This window comes from Danio rerio, chromosome 19 (genome assembly GCF_052040795.2).
Source record: "Danio rerio strain M-AB ecotype USA chromosome 19, GRCz13ab, whole genome shotgun sequence".
NCBI lineage: Eukaryota > Metazoa > Chordata > Actinopteri > Cypriniformes > Danionidae > Danio > Danio rerio.
In genome coordinates this window covers 40,635,001-40,662,423 of record NC_141039.2, presented here as the reverse complement: position 1 = coordinate 40,662,423, position 27,423 = coordinate 40,635,001, and the positions used below count along the sequence as shown (strand labels likewise).

General features: G+C 37.6%; 1 protein-coding gene and 1 long non-coding RNA gene across 4 annotated transcripts in view; both read left to right on the top strand.

The window, feature by feature from the left end:
* smap2 (small ArfGAP2) overlaps positions 1–27,423 on the top strand; it is a 33,796-nt gene that overhangs the window by 5,129 nt on the left and 1,244 nt on the right. Inside the window, exons 1-10 of one of the 3 annotated variants that reach the window (XM_087294484.2) lie at positions 16,815–16,997; positions 18,710–18,843; positions 18,932–19,017; positions 20,678–20,756; positions 20,849–20,908; positions 22,613–22,688; positions 22,767–22,888; positions 24,332–24,503; positions 24,579–24,877; positions 27,180–27,423. The exon at positions 27,180–27,423 is cut by the window's right edge and continues 1,244 nt beyond it. In XM_087294484.2, coding sequence (XP_087150610.2) covers positions 16,949–16,997; positions 18,710–18,843; positions 18,932–19,017; positions 20,678–20,756; positions 20,849–20,908; positions 22,613–22,688; positions 22,767–22,888; positions 24,332–24,503; positions 24,579–24,877; positions 27,180–27,305 — 1,203 coding nt within the window. In that variant the 5' untranslated portion in view covers positions 16,815–16,948 and the 3' untranslated portion in view covers positions 27,306–27,423. 3 annotated transcript variants of the gene reach the window in all.
* Positions 586–15,041, top strand: LOC148679811 (uncharacterized). The gene is made up of 2 exons (XR_015945398.1): positions 586–1,426; positions 14,209–15,041. It is a non-coding gene; the product is annotated as an uncharacterized LOC148679811 (long non-coding RNA).

The window sequence follows — 27,423 nt, the reverse complement described above, 5'->3', positions numbered from 1 at the left end:
ATATTATAAAGTAGCCTACACTGTTACCTTTGAAGAATTCCCCAACGTGTCCTCTGGAGTTTGTTTTGTTTTTCATGTTAAACTTGTGAAGTCTGAAACTAAGGAAAAAATACAAGACTGAACTTTATCCGCTAGCCTAATATGTCCAATATAGCCAGATGTCTGAAACTGCCTACTACTCACTCAGTAGGTACTGCATTTGAATTTAAACCTACTACTCGGCCGTTAGAAAAGTACGTTCTATACAGTATGGATGTGAGAAGTATGAATGGAATTCGGGCGTACTACATCCGCCTTTTTGTCATGGTCACGTGACCTACCTGCTTTAGTTGCGTCGCTTCACTCCTATTCATACCTGTCAACATTGGGATGTGAAATTAAGGAATATGCCCACCACCATAATACCGTTTATAATACCATAATAAAAATTACTAAATATGTTAATCTGGAGCCGTTTCAGTGTAAATAAACAGTCAAATAATCAATAATATGTTTTATTATTATTATTTACGAAAGAAAAAAAAATAGTATACATTAGCAGCAAAAAAATTAGCAAACAGTTCAGCTTATTAAAATCTATAGCTATTATAATGAAGTAGAATCAAGCTATCAAATCTCATTAGCCGTTTGTTCACTGTAAACCTTAAACATTCTGATTCAAGAGCAATGAATGAATCTCTTATTTATTTAGATTTTTTTCATTTAATTGCATTAAAAAACAGGTGTCACTTTAAAAATGCACACATCTAACATTATATGACAGCATTCGATTGCTTTTCTAACTTTTTATGCTCATTTAGAATGAAATAAGTTGTGTTTGAAAAAAAAGATTGACGTCTTTAGATATTGTAGTTATTATTATTATTATTAATTATGTGTATGCGTCTGTTTAAACACGCACCCAAACCTAGACTTTTGCTCCGCTTCAGATTGTGTGTACAGAATCCATTTGGGAAATGGTCTATTGAACACTATAGAGCGCGTCAGCTGACAGTCACGCACCGCTATGTGACTGTTTTGAGGATTGCATATGAAGGGGAGACGGCACTTGTAAAGAAAAGGAAGGAAATCCCGCCGTTTTTCTATTTAGTTCAAAGTGCTTTCATGCCTAAACAAAGCGAAAGCACAGAACAGACTGACATTTAAAAGTAAGTGGCGGCCCCTGGAGGTTTGGCGGTATGGGTTGCGTATAGGAAGGCTCGGCTCTTATTGTTTATTTGCCACCCTTCCAAGAATGACTGAATATACTGGAGAAATATGTGAAAATACCTTTACAGGATGATAGCGGGATAGAACTGTAAAATACGGGAGAATCCCGGGAAAAACAGGAGGGTTGACAGGTATGCTCCCATTCATGAATTTTCTCATGGGGCATCATGGAATGCGCATTTAAGAATCTCGCCGGAAGTAGTAAGTCATCTGGGTGGTACTTGCATAATGTTTTTCGAATTCTATGAATTCGGACATACTTCTCGGCTCGCATACTGATTTTAGCGTACTATATAGAATGAAAGAATGCGGTTTCGGACGCAGCCTCAGTTTTCCCCCATCCACACTGACAGTGAGCAGAAGTGTTTTAAAACCAAAATGGCCTCTCTAGTGTTTTCAAAATGCTTTTTCAGGGCTCAAAAAATGCCGTAGTGTGATTGGATGGCATAACCATAGCAAAACGTATGCATCTAAAAACTAAAACGTATTCGTGTAAATGGGGCCTTAGATTTGTCATGCAGCTCTGTTTGGGAAGGAAGAAGTTGTGCAGTAGTACAACCGCAGGATTTCCTATTTGGAAAAAGGGAACAATCAAGTGTGACATTTAGAGCGCACATGTGCTTCATTAGTTCATTTGCAAACTCAGCCGAGGTGTTTTCTCGGAATAATGTGGTAAACAGCTTGTAGTGGTCAAGCAAGGTTAACAGGTTTGGTTAATCATGTGATAAGCTATTTCCACGTGCACGCAAGTGGACTTTGTTCTCATGAAAAAAAAAAAAAAGAGCAAGCTGTGACTGAAATTGTGTTTTATGGTCAACTGCCTTTTAACTCTGATATGTGTAAGTTAGTCATTAAAAAGATTACAGTATTCATGTGAACTTATTACTGCTGCTTGTAACACTCTGCTGTAGTGATACTATATCTTCACACATCTGAATAGGCTTAAAGATCTAATTAGCAAATTGTGCTAATGAGTATTTCTCTTTACAGGCTATAACAGCTTTAAGTAGCACGTTGGATTATTTGCTTTCTGTATGTTTTGCATTAAAAGGTAGCGTTTTTATTGTTAAGGAATGTTGTGTGATTGACAGGGTAAAATTGGTTTTGGCCTTCCTTGTGTTTTGAATGCAGGTTGCAAATGTAACTTGTTTTTTTCCACATGTGCCTGGCATACATATCAGAGTTTTATGCATTAAACTACATAGAATTGTCTGCATTTGGTGCTTTAGAAAGGTGCCACGGTGGCTTAGTGCTTAGCACTGTCACCTCACAGCAAGAAGGTCGCTGGTTCAAGCCTCGGCTGGGTCATTTGGCATTTCTGTGTGGAGTTGGCATGTTCTCCCAGTGTTGGTATGGGTTCCCTCCGGGTGCTCTGGTTTCCCCTACAGTGCAAAGACATAAGCTTTAGGTGAATTAAATAAGCTAAAATGGCCGTAGTATATGATTTTGATTGCAACTGTGTATGAGTGTTTTCCTGTGCTGGGTTGCAGCTGGAAGAGCATCCGCTGCATAAAACATATGCTGGATAAGTTGGTGGTTTGTTCCGCTGTGGCGACCCCTGATAAATAAAGGGACTAAGCCGAAAAGGAATGAATGAATGGTGCTTTAGAAACATTCTTTATTAGTACTGAAAACAATATTGGGCTGCTTAAAAACTTTGACCAATAGGTTTAAAAGAGCAGCCTTTTTTTTTATTATTTGATAATTCATTTATTATTATTATTATTATTATTATTATTATTATTATTATTATTATTATTATTATTATTATTATTGCAACAAAGAGTCACAGTATATACAATTAACAAAAAAGCGTCTGTACAAAAATTACTTTTTTCATTAATAAGGGAGTCATGAATAAAGTTCAGGTATTATAAATTAAATACTAAACATAAACATAAATAAATAATAAATCTAAATTGTAATATGTAATATGAATCTTCTTATCCTTCTTGGCATTGTGGCTGTTCATCAAGATGACAACAAGGTTTGTTTGAGCTCGGGTCGAGCATGGCTTGTTGTTATATGTATATATTATTATGGTGTAATGTCTCGGCTGGGTATTTAAAAGCGTTGCTTCTTTTGTTTTCATTCACCTGGCTTGTGCACGCACTATTGACGTTTCTCTGTAAACCAATAGCATTTAGCTGCACATCTAGCTCCGCCTTTTGATATACTTTTGTTGTGCTATTTACCCTTTGGAAAGCGTACTCAAAAAGTGGTACAGAATGGTACCTAGAAAGGCCAAGAAAGATAGGCCCAAATATAGTGCTGTTCTCATAGGAAGCTACTACTTTATGACCGTTTCAGTACATTAGATTTGTTTTTTGTTTTATTTGCCACCTTAGCAACACTGCACCACATAACTAGCTGGTTCTTCCTCTTTTGGCTGTTTCCTGTTTTGCCTTCAGTTGAGCTGCAATCATTGATTTAATACATGGAGTTATAATAATCTATAGAGTTCAATAGATGCCATCTTTTAATGATTCATTCACTGAGCCGCTGGAACAGCAGGAACCATCTTTCTCTCATTAAATGGCCATCTCTTGTCTTTATTCATGCCGTTGCTCATTGTGTGTGGTCGTTTCAGTTCCTTCCTTTCTTTCTTTTAGTTACAGTTTGATTGAACGTGTTGAACAGGTCGTGTTTGAACAGCTGAGGGAAATGGAAGTGCTTTTACGTGCGACCTTTTCTCCCTGAACACCCTTAGTATGTGGCTCATTTGCATTCCCTTGTGCGCTGGTCGTCATGGAGAGACCAGCGTTGAGGCTGGAGTGGATTGAGGATGGGATGCTGGAGGACATGATGACTGCCCCCTTATAGACCCTCTTAGTCTCCCACTAAGGAGAAGCCTGTGTGTTTATGTTCCATCCCTGGATTGTTGGATAAATGTGACTTTTATGTTATTTAGCTGCTTATCAGGGTTTTTAAGGCATTTGTGAAATATCATGGAGTTTTAAAAGTATTCCAGGCATTAAAAAGTCAGGGAATTTTTATATTTTCTTTGTCCAAGTTATGGAATATCAGGCGTTTATATTTGTTTCTAGTTATTAAAATGTAATTTTGCTGTACCAAATATTTTTCACATGATATTTCTTAGTCACATTTTATTGCTTTCATGCTCGCCAAGTCCAATGCAGCTAATATAATGTATATTTATGAGCTTTAAAATACTATAAATAAATAGAAAACTGAATCTGAGGTAAATGAACAATTGTTCTCATAGTAGCTATAAAGTCATGCAGAATGATATTCAAGCTACATCAGCCAATAAATGCTATTTTTAATGTTATCGTTATCGCTCCGATATCAAATTTAGGCCGATATCTTTAAGCCGATAGATTATGTAGTTGTACAGTAATGCCTGTCCATATAATCATCTTGCAGTTTTGAATAATATTTTTTTTCTTTTTTTTTTACTTTGAGAAGGCTAACAAAACACATTTTCAAAGCAGAATATCTGACTTTCAGGTAAACAAGAATGTTTCCTTGGCATGTTTCTTAAATATCTGCAATTTCTATGCTTTAGAAGAGTCAAAAACTTACATACAGCACCTTTAATTAAGAGTTACAGTGCAGCCACAAAATACCAAGTCTTTAAACATTCCATTTATTATAATACTGTTTTCTAGGCTTACCTATTTACCAGAAAGAAGTTATTTAATCTTTTATAATCTAAAACGTTTGGTAGGATCACTTATTCCTCAAAATATTTGAATAAGTACAAGAAGACTGAGTATATGGTTTAATTTGAATGTGGGTGTGTATATGTTACATCGAATGATGATGAAACATTATTTCAATTCAAATCACCCACATTTTCACAGTTAAAATGATCTAAATTTAAACATTATGTGATAGTGGTGTAATAGATCACAGTTCTCACGGTTCGGATCACATTACTGTTTTTGAGTCACGGATTGAATTATTTTCAGATCAGCAAAAAAGGGGGATGAAAATCGTCACCTTGGAATTATAAGGTTCTATCTGTGTTCTGAATGATTTTGAGATATTAAGCTTTAAAGGTTTTCATTCCATAGCAAACAGTATGTGTAACATTTGTTTTTTTAAATAAAAAGTTTTAAAATGTAAAAAAAACTTTTTTTAAAACACCCTATAATGCAAATAAGTTGTCATTTAATAAGAATATATTAATAACTCACTTTTGACAAAAATGTCAGAAAGAACCTTAAAATTCTAAGGAGACTAAATGTAATTTGCTTTCCATTTATACAAAAAAAAATTACTGCAAAAACCATTGGCTTTAACCAACAGAATTTAGAATCTGTAATTTTAATAAAAATTAAAATCAAGAAATTACTAGCTGAAAAAAAGAAAATATTCAATACAAAAAATGATCTTTGCTACTGTTGCTGATAATGCTAAATAAAGAAATCTTGTACAACATATATCATATTTATTTCACTTATGTGTTTCAGTCATTTTTGGAAAACCTATTCAGTGACATCATTTTAATAGTTGTTTGTTGCCACCTATTGGTTACACAATGTAACTGCTACAACACTCACCAGCGTCAAGTTGCATTAAAAAGTGATTTTAATCTTTACCATGAACATCAGTGTTTATATCTGTACTATAAACTGTTCTCCCAGTTCTTCTGTGTTATTTAGTTGTTTGTAGCGAACTGAAAAAGTGTGAAAACTGAATCTCTCTTGATCAAACGCAGATGTGAATGCAGCGGTTTGAAGAATTAATTAACATATGCAAATCTTTATTGTCTTTAATCATTCATTTTACGCGGGTTTGAATTGAGATCATGATCTTTTAATGTTTAATCATGCAGCTTTACACTGAATGCATTAACACAGGCTAAACAAACAGTGACAGAAAACACCTTAAATAATAGCCTAAGAACTTTTTCTGTCATCATATTTTACAGGGAAGACAAAATCCTTATATACACGTGATTTGATTGATGATTTGTCATAAATGTTGGATCAAAAAGTTATTAATCGCGGGTCACGTGTGTTCAGAACTGTGGGTTGTGATTTGTAAGGATCATGGATCAACCGTGATTCGTTACACCCCAATTATGTAGATATGTGCATATAATAAGCTTTAAAAAAAACTCTTCTTAATCAGTTTTGTACATTTAGTTTAGTGCGGACACTATTGGTACATCACATCATTGATTCAAAAACGATTCCTCTCCCTGCTGTGCTTTTCTCCTCAGGAATGGCAAAAGGGTAAACAATCTAACATTGTTTAACAAGTCTAATAAACAAAATTTTATAGATATAACCAATAAAAGCAGTTGATTGCATTCACAAAGACTCTTTTGTGAGTGTTCTGATCATGTTTAACTGGCTGTATCCGATGTTGATTATGTTTAAGGTCAAGAGGGTCATGTGCTAGAAGCATTTCTCTGTCGTTGCAAACTTTGTGTTTCCCTGCAGTCATTTGTGGAGCATTTAGTAGTTTGCACTTGAACAATGAATGAAAGAGGGTCTTTATTTACATGGCTGTCACATGATGTGCTTTCCTCAATTTAGATGATTATTTTTAAGGATTATCTTGTTACGTAGAAGGGGACTTTTTCAGATCAAAAGCATTGGCATAGTAGAATATATTAGTAGTAAAAATGTGATTTTTTTATACACAATTTAAAAAAGACCCAGAAAAGGGTTTTCAGTGTAATTATAATTTATATATAATCTTATATATCTCAATATACATTACCTGACAACAGTCTTGTGGTCGATCCCAGTTGTACGATCAACAAATAATAACTTGACTTTTAATTTATCATTTGGAAAAGTGGCAGAAGGTAGATCATCACAAATACTGCAGAAGACCTATCAGAACCGACATGGACCCAAGATTTTCACAGAATTTAGTCAAGTTTGGTGAAGGGAAAATCATGGTTTGGGGTTAAGAACGAATTTGCTTGAAATATCTTGCACTTTTTTGTTAAATACATAGTTAGAGTCAGAATGATTAGCCCCCCTTTGAATTTTTTTTCTTTTTAAATATTTCCCAAATGATGTTTAACAGAGAAAAAAATCTTTTTCACGGCATGTCTTCTAGAGAAAGTCTTATTTGTTTTATTTTAGCTAGAATAAAAGCAGTTTTAAACTTTTTAAAAACCATTTTAAGGTCAAAATTATTAGCCCCTTTAAGCTAGTTTTTTTTTTTCAATAGTCTACAGAACAAACCATCGTTATACAATAACTTGCCTAATTACCCTAACCTGCCCAGTTAACCTAATAAACCTATTTAGGGCTTTAAATGTCACTTTAAGTTGTAAGGAAGTGTCTTGAAACATATCTAGTAAAATATTATTTACTGTCATTATGGCAAAGATAAAATAAATCAGTTATTAGAGATGAGTTGTTAAAACTATTATTTTTAGAAATGTGTTGAAAAAAATCTTCTCTTTGTTAAACAGAAATTGGGGAAAAAAATAAAAAAGCGATAATAATTCTGACTTCAACTGTATGTGCCCTAATAGTGTTTGTATGTATATGTCTGTCAGCATCTCACAAAATGTGTTTTGCAGTTTTGTGACCCTTTAACATACATGTATCTGGATGTACAAAAAACACTGTGCCTTAATTTAATTCATACTGTCTGTGACCTATAGGGCTACTGTTTGAGACTTAAAATTAAGTATTACAATGTCTAAAATAGAATCGGTCTGCACACAACCACGGTCTGACCTGTGTGGGTCGTACTTTGGCAAATTTGCAAAACGACTGTGAAAATAAAGAATTATTTAAAGGCCTACTAAGGATCATTGCCATTAATAATGGTCTAACTGTAGTCCAGTCAGGGCTGAAGTAGGGCTATGTAGACAATCTCTGTTAAAAAAACAGAAAATAAAAGAGGTCTTATAAAAGAAACTATTTGGATATTATCAAAATTAATGCAATACTCTGGTTAATAATCTGCTGTTTTTTTTTTTTTTTTGATTACCTTTGTTCTGCTAAAGCCATACTTTCATTGCAATCATACATAATCAAAGTGCTGTATTGACATGTTGACTCCTATTCCACACTATTACTCTCGTGTTGGATTTTTTTTTTAATGACAGGAAATACACGGCAGTGATGAGTAGTTTGATGAAAAAAATCGAAAGAAAATCAAAATTAATTACTCTGTTATCTATTTGCATGCTTAGCACAACAAATGAAAAACAAAAACTGATTGGAACCCTAATAAACAAATGACAGGTGAGGTAATGAATCACTGTAAAATGGGAACATTAAAGGAATATTCTAAAAGGAATATCATAATATTGTCTTATTTAGGATAATTAATAATAATCATTAGATTACTAATAAATGTGAAGGCACTATCGTAAAAGTTCATGAGTTCATGTCTGTATAATTTATAATGAGGCCTGTATTGATGGTTTTTCATCATGAATAAACCATAAAATCCATCTGCTCTGCCTTTTCATGCCCTTTGGATATTTTTGGATGGGAGAAGCCCTGTATTTTGCAAAAAAAAAGCAACCTGGCAGGCCTATAATCCCTCAGCACAGTTGAAGAAACTGGGTCTTTAGTTCACAGCCAGCTCTGTGATTTCCCCCATCGTGCTTTCCTTCATTTAGAGGTTCATTAAGAGCTTGAGATATTCTTGTCTTTAGACTTGTTGATTGTTGTGGTTAAATGCTGTTGGAATGTCTGTATGTTTGCATTAAAAAAAGCATACAAACAAAACATTATTGACAGCACTGGTGCCACCAGCACCTGATTTGGTAGAAACATTAAATATAGAGTGAATCTGGAAAGTGTTCGCAGTGCTTCATATTTATTGTTGAGCCTTTGTTGTGAAGCTCTAAACTGAGCTCAGATACATTCTGTTTCTTTTGATCATTCTTGATGTGTTTCAGCAGCTTCATTGGAGTTCACCTGTGGTAAATTCAGTTGATTGGACATAATTTGATAAGGCGTACACCTGTCTATATAAGGTCCCAGGGTTGACAGTGCATTTCAAAGCACAAACCAAGCATGAAGACAAAGGAATTGTCTGTAGACCTCCGAAACAGTATTGTCTCAAGGTACAAGGCTGGGGAAGGTTCCAGAACAATTTCTGCTGCTTTGAAAGTTCCAATAAGCACAGTGGCCTCCATCATCCGTAAGTGGAAGATGTTTGAACCACCAGGGGCCTCATGTACGAAGACTTGCGTGGAAATCTTACTAAAACATTGCGTACGCACAAAGCTGTAAATGTGCGTACGCAGAAAAAAATTCAGATGTATGAAACACTGCGTACGCTGAATCTCACGCATATTCTTCTGTACATCCGAATGAACGTGAAACTGAGCGCAACATGCATGAGCACAAAACCCCTCCCTGCCTCCTCCCCCGTATGAATATGCTAATGACAATGCTAATGGCAAAACCCAACGAAAAAGCAATGGCAAAATCAAGCAAAAAGAGAAACTTTGAACAGAATGTGAAATGGAGGTGCTGCTTTCGGAGGTAGACCGGAGAAAAGCGGTGTTATTTGCAAGTTTGTTCTCCGGCATTAACAACAAAAGAAAAAAATAGAGTGGGAGAGTTAAGCTGATGCGGTCAACACAGTTGGGTCTAAACATCGCACTGAGTGAATTAAAGAAGAAATAGTGTGGTTTATATCTGTAAAATGTTGCAGTACCCTTAGCAGTCTCAGTGGCGCACCTCGTAAGACGCATGTGATCATGTATTGACACATCCGAACATGAACTCGACTCGAATCCAGCGTCTGATGAATTCTTTCTTCTTTTTTTCCCCGCTACATATCAGATTTTGCCCACTATTTATCACGAGAAAGACAAGAAGGAATCATCAATAAGTTTGTGCATCATATTTTATTTGCACATTTATTGAATGGAAATGTTTCTGATTCACGCATGCAAATTCATCTTCAGATAGTGTCTTTATAGCAATGTGCGTGCGGTAGATCGCTCAGATTACATTGGGAAAACAGGCGACCGCTGCAAATTGTGCTTTAATGTTTAGCTGATCAACTGTATGGTATGGAAACCTTACATACCTGCTAGATGAACCCGTCTCATACAGCTGCCATTGCAAGGCTCAGACACTTTGTAGAGAGGAATTTAACACAACTGCCTCTAGGAGTCGCCAATGGAAATAAAACAGACACGCACAAAAAATGTGCGTACGCCAGCCAGAAAGCTGCCGTGAAGCTGCGCACATTCCCACGTTCAGTTCATTGTTAGTAAATCCAAACGTGAGCGATTCTGAGCGTGAAACCTGGCGTACGCAAAGTTTTTGTGCGTACGCAGCGTTGATACATGAGGCCCCTGGACTCTTCCTAGAGCTGGCCGGCCATCCAAGCTGAGTGATCAAGGGAGAAGGGCCTAAGTCAGAGAGGTGATCAATAACCCGATGGTCACTCTGTCTGAGCTCCAGCGTTATTCTGTGGAGAAAGGAGAACCTTACAGGAAGACAACCACCTGTGCAGCAATCCAACAATCAGGCCTGTATGGTAGAGTGGCCAGACTGAAGCCACTCCACTCACAACAACTCTTTGAATGTGCTTGAGTGGCCCAGCCAGAGCTCAGAACTAAATCCTATTGAACATCAGATCTGAAAATGGCTGTACACAGTCGCTTCTCATCCAACCTGATAGAGCTTGAGAGGTACTGCAAAGAGGAATGGGCAAAAATTCACAAGAAAGGTGCATCAACAAAGTATTGAACAAAGGCTATGAATACTGATGTACATGTGATTTTTCAGTTTTTTTTTATTTTTAATAAATTTGCAACAATTTCAAAAAAATCTTTTTTTCACATTGTCGTTATGGGGTATTGTGTGTAGAATGTAGAGGAAATAGATGAATTTAATCCATTTTGGAATAAGGCTGGAACATAAAAAAATGTGGACAAAATGAAGCGCTATGAATATTTTCCGGATGCACAGTACAACAAATGATAAATAAATCAAAGAAAAAGGGAATAAAGACAGTGCTAAAAGCCATAATAATTACAAGAATACTATGTCAGGTCATCCTCTCCGAATTTATATTAAAGTTTTTCTAAGACGTTTTAGGATGTTCAGAAACTATGCCCGGACACATTATTAAAGTTCCCAAAAGGCTCATCTCTGTGTGTCTGCAGAGCATGTGAGATTGTGTGTGTGAGTGACAGGTCTTACACTCACACAACAAACAGTACAATATGTGCAGGGCAAGAGAAGATTTTCAACTAGTTAATAGATCGCGAGTGATCACCAAATTTAGCGTTAATATACATGGGCAGCCAGCCCAAGTAAAGTCTATGCGTGGGAAGCACTGAAGCGCTATATGAATAAAGATAAATTGAATTGAATTATGCTGATAATCAATTAATTTAACAATTATTCAAATTATTTTTTGCATTAATCAGATTATTATTAGCAGGTTTTGTTGTGGCAGCAGTGCGACCTCTAACAATTAAGCTTTATTGACAAAAAAGGTAGCAAAATTCAACTAGTTAGCCCACGAATTGACCCTGTTGCTCTTTTTTTAGTCTCTGTGTGCTTAAAGAGTGTTTGTTGACTGTCTGTGTGTTTGCAAGACCCCATGTTTATTCATCACACACCCCTATACCGCAGGCCCATCCAAAGTGCATGTTTTCTTTTTTGAGCAGTATTGTTGGATGTTGCGCTTCTTGATTCAGGTGCACTCTTCTGTGTTACGCATCACTCTTTTGTCAGACCTGAGTGCCGCCTGTCAGAGGAACACACAGTAGATCACAGCATATAATGAAACTTTAAGAGCAACGCACAGACAGCTTTGCGGCCCTGTAAATTTCCAAACAGACGGTAAACAAGACTGCTGTTGAGCTGGAGAGGAAGCTGTTCACTCTTTTATGTAGATCAGCAGTGTTGTCTGGAGAGTGTCAAAGAAAAGGTGTCTTGTCTGGTAGCTTACATCTAAATTTTACATTTAAAAATATGTTTTAAAATAATAATAATAATAATTAATACTTTATTTCTTTACTTAAACTTAGAGTTTCATGTTCAAAAGTATTCATAGCGTTTCACTTTTTCCCCATTTTTTTAATGTTACAGCCTTATTCCAAAATGGGAAAAAAATTATTTATTTCCTCCACATTCTACACACAATACCCCATAATGACAATGTGAAAAAATTCTTAGAATGATTCTTATGATCATTCTTGAGATGTTCCTGTGGTAAATTCAGTTGATTGGACTTGATAACCCTATATAAGTCTATATAAGGTCCCAGGGTTGACAGTGCATGTCAAAGCACAAACCAAGCATGAAGACAAAGAAATTGTCTGTAGACCTCTGAGACAGGATTGTATCAAGGCACAAGACTAGGGAAGGTTACAGAAAATTTCCGCTTCTCTGAAAGTTCTAATGATCACAGTGGTCTCCATCATCCGTAAGTGGAAGATGTTTGATACCTTCCAGATGCACTGTATATCACTTCAAAATGACAGTGGACACACTGCACCTGCACTCAGTTCTGTCTAAACAGCTTCCAAAAATTGATTTTGCATCATAGGTGCCCTTTAAAGTGTAAACCGATCTCAACCGTAAATAATTGTAATCACAAATCAAATCACAACAAAAATATTGCAATTACATATTTCCCTAAATCACTCAACCCTAAGCCCATCCTTATTATTTAGCCCTAAATTGATTTTATTTTGTTATCTTCCAGGTCAAACGTCATTATGATAATCAAATAAAAAGATGCCAACACATTTGTCTGTAAATGCATGCGTACAGCGTCCATATCTCAACATCGCTCAAATCCTAACTCTAAATCCTGATATTTAGTTTATTAAGTACCACTAATAAACAGGTGGCTCGGCACGTGTCCTTTTTCCTGGCGCTTCTCTCTCTCTAATAGGCCAGTAAGTGTGATCTGCATGTGCGAATCTCTCCATCCTGTTCCGTTCTCTTTTGTGATTCACCCTGAAACCTGCCTGACTCCACCTGGCTGTTTATTACAGCCTCACATGTTCTTCGGTCCGTCCTTCATCCCACACATAAATGCACTTTCTCTCTCTCTCCTTCTCTCTCCCCGGTGTCCTCCAGTAATACCGCACAAGCTGATTACCCCTTTGCCGTTGCAGGCGGCTTCAGCGGGAGACGGACAGAGGAGGGATATTTGCAGGTGGGGGATGAATAGGTAATCTAAATAGGCCCACAGCACAGAAGAGCTCATGGAAAGTGTGTTTTATACAGCTGCATGCATCCCGTCGGGAATATCCCTTTCCTCTCTGGCTCAGAGCCATCTCGCATTAGAGCCAATGGCAAATTTCAGATGTAATTGTGACCGTGAGCATAGTGCAGATATAAAGCAATGCCTTGGTGCTCCCATTAAAGGCCAAATCAGCACATTTTATTGCAGAATAACATATCAGATATCATGTTCCTGTGATTGGATTTTGTCTTTCGGAGCTTTTTTTGGGACATAGAAAGGTTTAAAGCAAACAAGGTTAGATGGTTTCGCCATTGATTTCCAGAAGAGGGTCTGGTCAGCTTCCGGCCAATTGGACAGGAAAGAGACCATCTGACTGACGTTTGCTGAAGCCAACCACTGTTTATTTGTTTTATGTGCTGTTTAGAGGTGAGTGATGCTGGAAAAGCTCAGATAATAGAACAGCACTAGTTAATGTACACATTAGAGTTAAAACCGGTTGCCAGTTTATGCTTTATTGTGCAATCCTGTTCTGTACACATGCAGTGCAGGAGTATTTCATTTCATTCATTTTCTTCGACTTAGTCCCCTTATTAATCTGGGGTTGCCACAGCAGAATGAACTGCCAACTTATTCAGCATATTTTTTGCGCAGCGGATGCCCTACCAGCTGCAACCCATCTCTGGGAAACATCCATACACACTTATTCACAACTACGGACAATTTATTCTACCCAATTCACCTGTACCGCATGTCTTTGGACTGTGGGGGAAACCAGAGCACTCGAAGGAAACCCACGCGAACCCACGCAGGGAGAACATGCAAACTCCACACAGAAATGCCAACTAGCCCAGCTGAGGCTCGAACCAGCGACCTTCTTGCTGTGAGTCGACAGCATTACCTACTCTGCCATTGTGTCGCAATGTGATTCATTTCATAACTCTTAAAATTAAATTAAATGCAGTTTATATAAAACTAAACTAACTGAAATGCAAATTAACTAGCTGTTTATTACACTTTTGGGTAACACTTTATATCAAGGTTGGATCTAAAGAAGATTTCTATTCTCTCAGTGTGAAGTACTTTCTAAGTGTAAAGCAATTCATTTTCTCTTCTCAAAATGTATGTAGTCAATTTTCTCTTCTCAAAATGTATGTAGTGTTTGCAGCAAACATGCCAGCATGTGTTAAAAATACAGTGATGTGTCTGTGTAAGATGAGTATGCCTGCACAGGAGCAACACTAGGAGAAGGCTATGCTGAAGACTGATTGTGTAGAATAACTGAATATGTAAAGCACTGATCATATACTGTATTTTAAATACTTGTATGAAGCTATATGTGTCAGAAGTTAGAATGAGTAACATATTATCAAGTTATCCTATCATAACAATGTATGTAAACACTTAGTTCCTTTGCATAAGTTGCATCTATACTTTGCTGACATAGACCTGTAACATCTCTGTTGACATGAGCTAGTGGGCTGAGAGGCAAGAATAGCAGGACCCCTTAGAGTAAAAACCTATTCTAAAATGGTTAAAAGTTAAAATGAGACACCTAGGGGTGTGTCAAATAATCCTGTATAAAGATTTTGGAAACACACTGAAACTTTAGAAGGAGCAGGAGGAGAATGCTATGAGGTCTGCTCTGCTCTTTCTCGGCTTTATTATGGAGAATAAAAAGTCTATTTTCTGATATTCAAAAACTCCGGTCTGATCATTTCTTATTAATAAGAAGTCGGAATTCACGACAGATCTTACTTTTTATTAGGTGTCCTGAACTACTATTTTGTACTTGTAGCAAAAAAAAAAGAAAAAAAAGAAAACGCGATGTACTTAACGTGTTCATAATGTACTGCAGAAGACTTCTGGTGCTCTTGAGGTGGGATACATGTAGGGTTAGGGGTAGGTTTGGTGGTATATGTGGGTTTAAGGGTGGGTTAAGGTGTAAGGGATGGTCAATTGTTATTGATGTAGTGTAATTAGTGACTTTCATTTATTTATTCGTTTTCTATTCAGCTCAGTCCTTTTATTAATCCAGGGTCTCTACAGCAGAATGAACCGACAACTTATCCAGCACATGTTATTACACAGCAGATGCCCTTCCAGCCACAACCCAACACTGGGAAACACCCATACACACTCTTTCACACTCATATACTACGGCCAATTTAGCTTATTCAATTCACCTACAGTTGTAGTCAGAATTATTAGCCCCCCTTTTTTTCTTTTTTAAAATATTTTTCAAATGATGTTTAACAGAGCAAGGAAATTTTCACAGTATGTCTGATAATACTTTTTCTTCTTGAGGAAGTCTTATTTGTTTTAATTTGACTAGGTTTAAAGCAGCTTTTAATTTAAAAACCATTTTAAGGTAACAATTATTAGCCCCTTTAAGCTAATTTTTTTTCAGACTGTTTACAAAACAAACCATCATTATACAATAACTTGCCTAATTACCCTAACGAACCTAATTAACCTAGTTAAGCCTTTAAATGTCACTCTAAGCTGCATTGAAGAATCTTGAAAAAATATCTAGTCAAATATTATTTACTGTCATCATGGCAAAGATAAAATAAATCAGTTGTTAGAGATGAGTTATTAAAACTAGTATGTTATGTGAAAAAAAATCTCTGTTAAACAGAAATTGGGTAAAAAAAATAAAGGGGGGGGGGCTGATAATTCTGACTTCAGCTGTATACTGCATGTCTTTGGACTGTGGGGTAAAGTGAAGTACCCGGAGGAAACCCACACGGTGAGAACATGCAAATTCCACACAGAAATGCCAACTGACCCAGCCAGGGCTTGAACCAACAGCCTTCTTGCTGTGAGGCGATTGTGCTACCCACTGCGCCACCGTTATGCCCCTTGTGTGACTTTGGGTAATCAAATACAAATGTTTGAAGGCATTAACAGAGGCATTTTTGAGTATTTTAACAGTGCTCTAAAATACAAACCTACACAAAAACTTGCTAGGGTTTTGCTATTTTGGTGAAAACTTTTTTTTTTCATGGTAACATGACATTTGCATGACATTTACATGACATTTGCATGACATTTACATGACATTTGCATGGAATTAGTAATTTATTTCATTTTATTCCCCAGTCTGATTGGAGCTCATTATTTCCACAAGTGCTTTTCAGTATTGTGAGTGTTATTGAACACACTGTGGGCGCACCGCCTAATGCTTACACTCACGGCTGAAGACCAAAAACTGTCTATTTTGTGTCAAATTAGATCCACTCAGACGAAGATAAGCACAGCAGGTGCGCTGTGTAAACAGCAGGTATGTCCGTCCCATGATGCTGTGCGCTCGTTCCAGAAAACACCAAGCAATTAAGCAGAAATGTTGCCACAACAATCCTCTCTGACATCACATCAGGAGACCAACCAGAGCAAAAACACAACGCGCTGCTGCCACCTTTCGGACTAAATCGGCATTGCGTTATAAAAGCCGAAAATCTCTTCCGCTTGGAGCTTTGTCTTTGAAGCTCGCTCATCATGTCTCAGTGGAGTACGGTTACATAACGGGGAATAAAATGGTGATAAGAGCACCTTCAGGCAGCGTTCAGATTCAGATGGCTTTGTTGAATGTTGTGTGGGCTTTATCATGTATGATTTAAGAGCAGTGGGAAGGACTACAGATGCTGCAGGGGCTGGTGGGTGTGTTTGTGTGTGTGTGTATGTGTGTTATCAGCGTTGTGCCAGCGTGTCCACATGACTGCCCAAACTGGATTAGTCATTGCGGTGCGCGAAGCTTCTTATTTTCTCTTCTAATGCCAGGCAGGAGAATGTAAATATCTCTCCTCAGCAGGCTCTCTCTATCACTCGCTCCCTTCTGTCTGTGTTTTTCTGGCCATTCTCTCCTTCACTGACTCATTAAATTGCTTGAGTTTAGGATGAATTCTGATTTATTTATTTTTTTCGCTGTTTCTGTTCATGAGATGGAATATCAATTGAGTTGGGCTGGCCACTCCCCACAGGAAGTTGAATTGTTATGGCATAATAATGATTTGCAGAATTTCAGTCAGTCAGATCATGTAGGATATATATAAATGAACATTGCTATCAAAATAAATGTTTTTCTATAATAATTGTTATTATTAGATACTGTTGATCTCAGAATTATTCAACCCCCTGAATTATTATCCCCCTTTTTAATTTTTACCCAATTTCTGTTTTACGGAGAGAAGATTTTTTTCAACACATTTCTAAACATAATAGTTTTAATAACTCCATCTTTAATAACTGATTTATTTTATCTTTGCCATGATGACAGTACATAATATTTTATTAGATATTTTAAGACACTTCCTTGCAGCTTAAGGTGACATTTAAAGGCTTAACTAGGTTAATTAGGTTAACTGGGCAGATTAGGGTAATTAGGCAAATTTTTGTATAATCATGGTTTGTTCTGTAGACTGTTGAAGAATATATAGCTTAAAGGGGCAAATACTTTTGACCTTAATGATGAACCAATGATGATGATGATTCTAGGGGTAATGCAGTGGCGCAGTAGGTAGTGCTGTCGCCTCACAGCAAGGTCGCTAGTCCGAACCTCGGCTCAGTTGGCGTTTCTGTGTGGAGTTTGCATGTTCTCACCGTGTTCGCGTGGGTTTCCTCCGGGTGCTCCGGTTTCCCCTACAGTCCAAAGACATGCAGTACAGGTGAATAGGGTAGGCTAAATTGTCCATAGTATATGAGTGTGTGTGTGTGTGTGTGTGTGTGTGTGTGTGTGTGTGTGTGTGTGTGTGTGTGTGGATGTTTCCCAGAGATGTGTTGCGGCTGAAAGGGCATCCGCTGCGTTAAAAAAAAAAAAAAACATCAACCGTTTTCTCAGATATAGACAAGCTGACAAAACTCTTGCTACAAGTTCTGATGCAAGCTGCGCACCGCCATTGGAAACAATGAACTTGCGCAAACTCTAGAAAAGACAACATGCGAATGGCCCCTAAAAGGCCGCCATCATTTGGGATCTCCAGCAGCTGATCTTCTTGCACAGACATAGTGACGCAAAATAAAAGATTTTTCCAAATAAAAGATTGTTCAGACTCTATAATAAATAAAACGGAAATAATTAATGATTTCTTTTGCAGCCCGGTACCAATTGATCCACAGACCGATACCAGTCTGTGTCTCGGTGGTTGAGGACAACTGGATTAGACCATTTTAGAAAATGAATTACTCTTCCATCATGTTTGATGAAATTAAAAATAATTTAAAAATTAAGTTGCAAATTTATTATTTTTGTAGTAAATGAAATGGTAGACTGGTGGTAAACTGATTGACTGTAGTCCTGTCCTAGAAAAAGAAAAAAAAAAGTTTTATTTCTCTAATGCCATGTTTCTTATTCTTTTTCTTTGTCTATCAGGTCCCAGATGGGCATCCTGGAATCTTGGTATCTTCATTTGTATCCGCTGTGCGGGAATCCACCGGAATCTTGGTGTTCACATCTCACGAGTGAAATCTGTAAACCTGGACCAGTGGACTCAAGAGCAGATACAGGTGAGCTTTCAATGTTTCCAATTTAAAGGGCACCATATGTATGGATGATATAGAAATAGTGTTTATGTGTATGTTACTTTGTGCTCAGTCTGTTCAGGAAATGGGGAACGCCAAAGCTCGGAGACTATATGAGGCCTTTTTACCAGAGTGCTTCCAGCGCCCAGAGACAGACCAGTATCCTTTAGTACATAGAATGTGTGTGTGTATACATGCATGTTTTAAGGTTATTTGGCAACTATTTACTTGAATGTGGTGTTCATAAAACTGTCATGAAATGCAAATGAGTTTTTATGCATGCTTATGACGACTGTTATTAAATGTCATTTGCTCATTTATGTCATTTTAAATGCAGTCATGACATTGTTTGTTATGATATCACTAAGATAACAAAACTTTTCATAAATCCGTCATCAACATGATTGTCATGAAGCCATTATGAATGTCATGAATATTTTCTGATCCCTTTTTTTCAGTAAAGTAGAACAAAATAATTGTCATTAACATGCCTCATTATAAGTGTCATTAATCTGTCAAATTTTTTAAGAGTGTTATTAATATTTAATCATTCAACAGTAGTTGAGTTTAAAAATATATATATAAACATAAAATATTGCAGTGGGTAAGCACGATTGCCTCACAACAAGAAGGTCGCTGGTTCGGGCCCCGGCTGAGTCAGTTGGAATTTCTGTGTGGAGTTTGCATGTTCTCCCCATGTTGGCGTGGGTTTTCTCCAGATACTCTGGTTTGTCCCACAGTCCAAAGACATGTGCAATAGGTGAATTGGATAAGCTAAATTGTCTGTATGGGTGTTTCTCCGTGATGGGTTGCAGCTGGAGGAGCATCCGCTGCGTAAAACATATGCTGGAGTAGTTGGAAGTTCATTTCGCGGTGAAAAAGAAAATGAGACACACACACACACACACACACATATACATATATATACATATATATACATATATATATATATATATATATATATATATATATATATATATATATATATATATATATATATATATGTATATATATATATATATATATATATATATATATATATATATATATATACTGTATATATATATATATATATATATACTGTATATATATGTGTGTGTGTGTGTGTGTGTGTGTGTGTGCGTGTGTTTTTGTTTATATATTAATGACACTTATAAAATTTATGACATTCATAATAGCTTCATGGCAATCCTGTTTATGACAGATTTATGACAAGTTTTGTTGTATTGGTAATGTTGTCATGACAGACAAAAATGAGTTATAATGTATTTTTTACGTCAAGTTGTAATAACAAATAATGTCATTTTTACATGTAAAATGAGCAAATGACACTTGCTAACAATTGTTATAAGCATACATAACTCTTTCACATTCATGTGATGTCATGTGACAGCCTTATGAACACCCCTTCCATTACTCAGACATTTACTCAAAGGGGAAGTTCCTTTAAAATGTCAATATTGCAACAGCTGAAAAACTGTTGTTTTTAATGTTATCAGACAACAATTTTAATTTGGCGAGATTTTTGCGATTATATTTTAAAACACGAGTCCTTCAAAAATGGTAGAATTTTTATCATAGGTAAATCTTAAAAAACAGTTTCTGACTTATCTTGTTTTATGTAACATTTATTGCTGTTGATGCTTTTTTATTGTTATCAATCTTTTTATTATAAAAAAAGTGATATTTATGAAATGTTTGCAAATTTTACCGGATTTTGCCATGACATAGCCGGAGAAGCTGATATGGCAATAAACTCAAAACTCTCCCTTTCTCTATTCTCCCTCTAAACTGTCTTTCCTTAAGCCACGCCATGCAGAGCGGCTGAGATTTTTATTCGTGACAAATATGATAAGAAAAAATATATGGATAAATGCATTGACATCCAGTCATTCAGGGTATGTTCTGAGATTCTGCCATAAAAATATTTCATTTTGTTTTGATTGTCACTTTGATTTTGAACTATAACAACATTCTTTTGCATTTTCAGAAAGAAAAGAGTGAAACAGTAACAAAAGAGGCTCCCGTTGTTTTTGAAAAGATGAAGCTGGTAGGTTTCTACATTTGTGCACTTCAGCTGTTTATAACAATAGCTCTCAATCTTTTTTACTCAAAGGCCTTTTGTTGTTCAATGCAGCATTTATTTAAGGCTTTGCGATGCCGGGTGTTTCTACTATAATTATGACAAAGCAGCTTCTTTTCAAACCTTTTTATATTACCAGAAACTATATTTTTAAATTAAACTGATTCACTATGGTTCGGAGCTCTCTAGGATGGTATCTTCCTCAGATGAAAACAGCATTATGGGGAGCAATATAATTAATTATTTTAATCATTAAATGTAATAATAAAAATAATTGAATTAATTTTATATTTAAACTAATAAGTATCAAATAATTATTGAACAATTCACCATTTTTCTCAGAAAACATAATTCTAAAGGTGCTGTTGACTTGAAATTTTCACCGGATTTTGGTAACAACCAAAGAAATCCACATGAAAAGAAAAAAAATCAAATAAGTTTACAAATGAAGTTGTGTGTAATAAAACGCAATGATGCAGGAAAAAGTATTAAACACATGAAGAAAGGGAGGTGTAGAAAGGCAGTGAAATCCCAGACAGCACCTGAAATCTCTTTAGTAGTTCTTCAGTGACCCTCTGCCTTTCGTTAGTGTAAATGAATATTAGCTGCTTCAGTCCAACATCTACATTATCAGAATGATGAAATGGGAAATCAGGCTGGACATTTCAGCAAGACAATCATGAAAACACAGTCAGGAAAACTCAAAGGGTTTTAGAGAAAGAAAATCAAGTTTAGATTGGCCCAGTCAATCACCAGACTTAAATAAAATTTTCATATATATAGAATGTTATTTTTAATTATTTTTTAATTCATTTAAATATATATTTAAATTCATTCCTTCGATAATTTTCTTTTAAGCTTAGTTCTTTTTTTAATCTGGGGTCGCCACAGCGGAATGAACCGTCAACTTATCCAGCATATGTTTTAAACAGCGGATGCCCTTCCACCTGCAACCCATCACTGGCAAACACCCACACACACTCCCATTCACACACATACACCATGAACAATTTTAGCTTACCCAATTCACCTGTACCACATGTCTTTGGACTAATAAAAGCACCTGGAGGAAACCCACGTGAACACAGGGAGAACATACAAAGTCCACACAAAAATACCAACTGACCCAGCCGAGGCTCAAACCAGGGACCTTCTTTCTGTGAGGCGACAGCACTACCTACTGAGCCACCGTGTCACCCTATTTATATTTATTTAAATATATATTTATATTATTCCCAGAGATGGGTTGCAGCTGGAAGGGCATCCGCTGCATAAAAATGTGCTGAATAAGTTGGCGGTTCATTCCGCTGTGGCGACCCCGAATTCATACAGGGGCTAAGCCGACAAGAAAATGAATGAATGAATTCCCCTTGTTGCTAACTACTGATCTATAAACCTAAATCCTTGAAAACTCATTTATGTCATGTTTTCCCTCAGGATTTTCTTAATGGGTTATAAGCATGGCAGTTATTCATTTACAAAATAGCAAATTTGGGACTGTGGTTAATAATGCTGGGAAACGCTTTCATCATGTTTTTTTCTAACCTTATTTTTTACACCCTGAATTTAAAAACAGTAGCAAAATACATAGACTCATTATAAATTCCTTTGGACTGATTAAATTGATGTCATTACTGAATAACACAAAATATACACATGTTTGTCTTGCAGAAAAAGGACGAGTCACAACAATTCAAAAGCACTCCAAAGAAACAGTCACAGTCTGTCAATGACTTACTAGGACTAGGTAACATGCTAATATATGTACACTTATCAGAACAATCATGTCAGTATAGATCCTTTACATTGAAGTTCTCTTTTCTAGATGCCCTAGCACCTCAACCTCCAGTGACCAATGGCAAACCAAGCGCTGAAATTAGTCCTGCACTCGACCTCTTCAGTTCTCTGCCTGCAGCCGTCAGCAACTCAAACTCTGCAAGGAGCACGGTAAAGAGTTTTCAAGAGAGAATTAACTTATTTGGGTTGGGGCTACATTCATATTTTTTGCAGTGATGGATGTGTTTATTTGGCTAGAGCACATTGTTATTCTTTAGGTCAGGGGTCACCAATCCTGGTCCTGGAGGGCCGGTGTCCCTGCAGGGTTTAGCTCCAACTTGCCTCAACACACCTGCCTGGATGTTTCAAGTATACCTAGTAAGACCTTGATTAGCTTGTTCAGGTGTGTTTGATTAGGGTTGGAGCTAAAATCTGCAGGACACCTGCCCTCCAGGAACAAGTTTGGTGACCACTGCTTTAGGTTAACAATTGATCTGTCCAAGTGAATCCACTGAAGTAAAAAGTTTGTTTTGGGAATCTTCAGTCAAATTTTCACAACCCAGGTTCATTCTAAAAACGTAGTCCTTTGGACGTTTTGCATCTCAAATTTCTTTCGCGAGTGCCGTTCACGCCCTCGCTTTTCTCGCGTTAACCCTCCAAAGGCCGCTGTCGACCAACCGCCTGTCTTACTGACTGACTGACTGAATGACTGAACAGCTGACTGGGTGACCAGCCAATCGACATTCAAAGATGTGGACATGTACATTATGATAATATCAAATTACACAAATTAATTATTATTTTGATTATTATATTTTTGAGTGACTAATCTATTTCATTCACTCATTCATCTACCTTTGACTTGTATACAATATCAGGGGTCACCACAGCGGAATTCACCACCAACATATGTTTTTATGCAGCGGATGCCCTTACAGCCACTGCTGGAAAACACCCATACATTCTCGCATTCACACACAAACACACACACACACACACGCACACACACTCGCACACTCATACATACACAACGGCCAATTTTGTTTACCCAATTCACTTATACCGAATGTCTTTGGACTGCTGGGAAACCGGGGAGAATATGCAAATTCCACACACAAACGCCAACTGGCCCTGCTGGGACTCGAACCAGCAATCTTCTTGCTGTGAGGTGACATTGCTAACCACTGAGCCACCATGCCGCCCCTTCTCCCTTTCATTCATTTATTCATTTTCTTTTAAGCTTAGTCCCATTATTACTCTGGGGTCGCCACAGCGGAATGAACCGCCAACTTATCCAGCATATGTTTTACGCAGCGGATGCCCTTTCAGCTGCAACCCATCTCTGGAAAACATCCATACACACTCATTCACACTCATACAATACAGACAATTTAGCCTACAAAATTTACCTATACCGCATGTCTTTGGACTGTGGGGGAAACCGGGGAGAACGTGCAAACTCCACACACAAATGCCAACTGGCCCTGCTGGGACTCAAACTAGCTATCTTCTTGCTGTGAGGTGACATTGCTAACCACTGAGCCACCAATGCCGCCCCTACTTCTTTTCAAACAAGTGATTTTTGCTTGTTTGTTTGTTTGTTTTTCATTGTAGCCTAGCTCAGGGTCTATGCCCACTGGACGGGTAGCAGCATCAGTGCCCGAAAACCTCAGTCTGTTCCTTGATCCTCCAACCAAAAGTGAAGACAGTGGAAAAAAGTTATCCAAGGACTCAATCTTGTCCCTGTACAGCAGTACAGCGCCACAAACAAACATGGCGGCTCATGGTGAGATCTGATTAAGAATGAAACAGAGCCGCTTTCTGTTGTTCTGTAAAGTTTATGCATGTTTTTCTGTTTTAGCTGGCATGTACATGGGAGCAACCCAGATGGGCTATGTTCCTGCTGCAGGATATGGCCAATACCAGGCCCTGGGTGCCCAGCAGGGCATGATGGGACCTATGATGGCTCCACATATGAACATAGTGGGACAGGCGGGTGTCATGCCGCAAACTGGAGCGGCAGCTGCTCCTCCATACATGGCAGGAGTGCAGGGCGGTGTAATGGGAATGCAGAACGGCATGATGGGAAACATGGCAGCAGTTCCTCAGCAGGCATATGGAGCACAGCAGGCCCAACAGCTGCAGTGGAACATCAGCCAGGTAACAAGCGCCGGAATTATGATTACCAAGCAAATGGTTTAGGCTTTGTTTACATTGATTGTGCTTAACATTTCAGGTGCATTCAGCTTAAATCCATTTTGTAGTGTTTGCAGCAAAATACATGATACCGAGTTAGTACAGAAATGACAAGTGAATTATTATTGACTGGTGTTGTGCAAATGCTGTTCGCACAATTGTAAAAAACAAAACAAAAAAACACTAGACCTGTTTGTGCCCATACATGCAGTGTGTTGCATATGGATGCTATGCACACAGGGGTAGTTCCAAATGCAGCTTTATTATGAGAATGGTCAAACAGGCAAGGGTGGAAAACCAGCATAAACAGTATAGTAGACAATCCAGAAGTGTATTCCAAAAACACGATAAACAGTCATAGGTCAAAAACACAGGAACAGGGAAAAACGCTTATGTACGGACAGCAACAGCTTAACAATACTCAGCAACATGTGTGTGGAACAGAGGGGTTTAAATAGTCCAAATAATCAGTGGTCATGAGTATCAGCTGTGAGTATCTAATCAGTCAGGATCTGGAACCGGTTGGGTGTGTGTGTTACATGACTGAAGCTGCGTCCCAAATGGCACACTATGCACTCATGCACTATGTACTTATGCACTTACACACTCAACAGGATAGTATATGTATGTAGTGTTGTCCCAAATGGAGCACTAATGTTTTTTTTACTAAGCGGAAATTCAAACTGTTTTCCTGATGACGTTTGACGGATGCCAAATAAGTGAAATAAAGCGCTATAATCACTCTCGTAGGAGAATTTTGCTTTCACCATCCAAAATAAATAAAGTTATCCAACATGTGCGTCCGATAGCTCTGCCCCTTCCGCTATTTAAGCAAACCGGCGGTCGTTGAGTGCGTGAAGTGTCCATCATTACACACTTCATTTTAGCGGCTGAATGAGTGCGTCATCCGGGTAATTAAAGTGCACTTAATATTTTTAGAGTTTTCAGTGTGAATACACTACATACACTATATATACTACAAAATGTCGTAGAATAGTGCATAAGTATGCGATTTGGGACGCAGCTTGAGTTTTGTAGTCCGTTATAAGGCAGGTAAGTTAAGCTTAAGCAAAATCTGATTAATTCATACTATTTAATTGAAACGTTTGATTTCAGTTCGCTTTTAACAATAAAACAAACAAAAGGTTACATTATGCCGAGTTCAGACTGCATGATTTTCAAACTAGTCGTGTCACAGATGCTTTCACACTGCATGACTATCTAGGTTAGCATTTCGTCGCTGCTTTGTTTACACTGCAAGATGGTTCGACAGGGACTTTCACATTGCATGACTTTATTATAGGGAGAATCGCCGACAACTTCGTCCAAACTACGTCTCACAGCCAAAAACACGCAGTATATCTTTTGTTATTAACTACATAATGAGAAAGAAGCCTTTAATGGGGTAGAACATGTACATGTTTGCTCACCTGGGTTTAAAGGGAATTAGCCATTTCTCCTCAACGTTGATAATAAACTATTTCTGTATGAAACGTCAATCAGACACGGTTGCTCCTGAGTCCTGTCAAACCTCCACTGGTTTTTCCTCCATTTCTTGGGTCCAAATAAACCGAAAAAGAGCACTTTTACTTCTCCCCCAGCCTCCCGCTGGCCTACAGCAGGTACACACACGCACACACAAGTAAAAGCTGCTCTCTCATTGGCTGTAGGCGATCGCTGATGTTATTTTCAGTCAAAACTCAATTCACACGGCATGATTTGAATCGCCGACAGCTCCAGATATTTAACATGCCAAATATCTCACAGGCATCGGCGACTCAGCGGCGATTCTCTCAGATCGCCTCTTTGATAGTTCATACTGTGGGATTGTCAATCACGTGCACGAGCAGCGATTTGCCTGTGATTTCAGGCATTTGTCGGCGATTTCTCAAAACCTGTCGGCGAGCCAAAATCGGGGCTAAAATCACCCAGTCTAAACTAGGCATTAGATTTGAAATGACAATCTCTAAACCATCCCCATCATTCTTGCCCTCTTCTCAGATGGGATTGCGGGCCAAATCAAAGCTTACCATGAGCCAACTTTGGCCCGCGGGCCCTAGTTTGAGCATCTCTGGTTTAGGACATACTACAGTACTTCTATTTTGGACTACTATATAAGATGGATAATATGCGTATTGGGATACAGCAATAAACGTCAAATAAAATAATGATGGAAAACAAATGAAAACAACAAATGTCAGTGTCATCGTTGTTTTCTGTTAAATGCTTGTAATGACCGTTTCTGTTGTCTCTCTCTCTCTCGCAGATGACTCAACACATGGCAGGAATGAATTTCTACGGTGCCAATAACGTGATGGGATACGGGCAGTCCATGGGCGGTACAGCTGCGCCCGGGTCAAATCAAATGCTTGGGTCACACGTGTGGAAGTGATGACATCATAAACAAACCAAAAAGGGTGAAAGTGGGACAGCGTGTCAGAATTGGGTGGGCTCATTTGGCTCTGTGACTGACTGACAGCAGAAGGGGAACAGATTGTAGGAGCAAACAC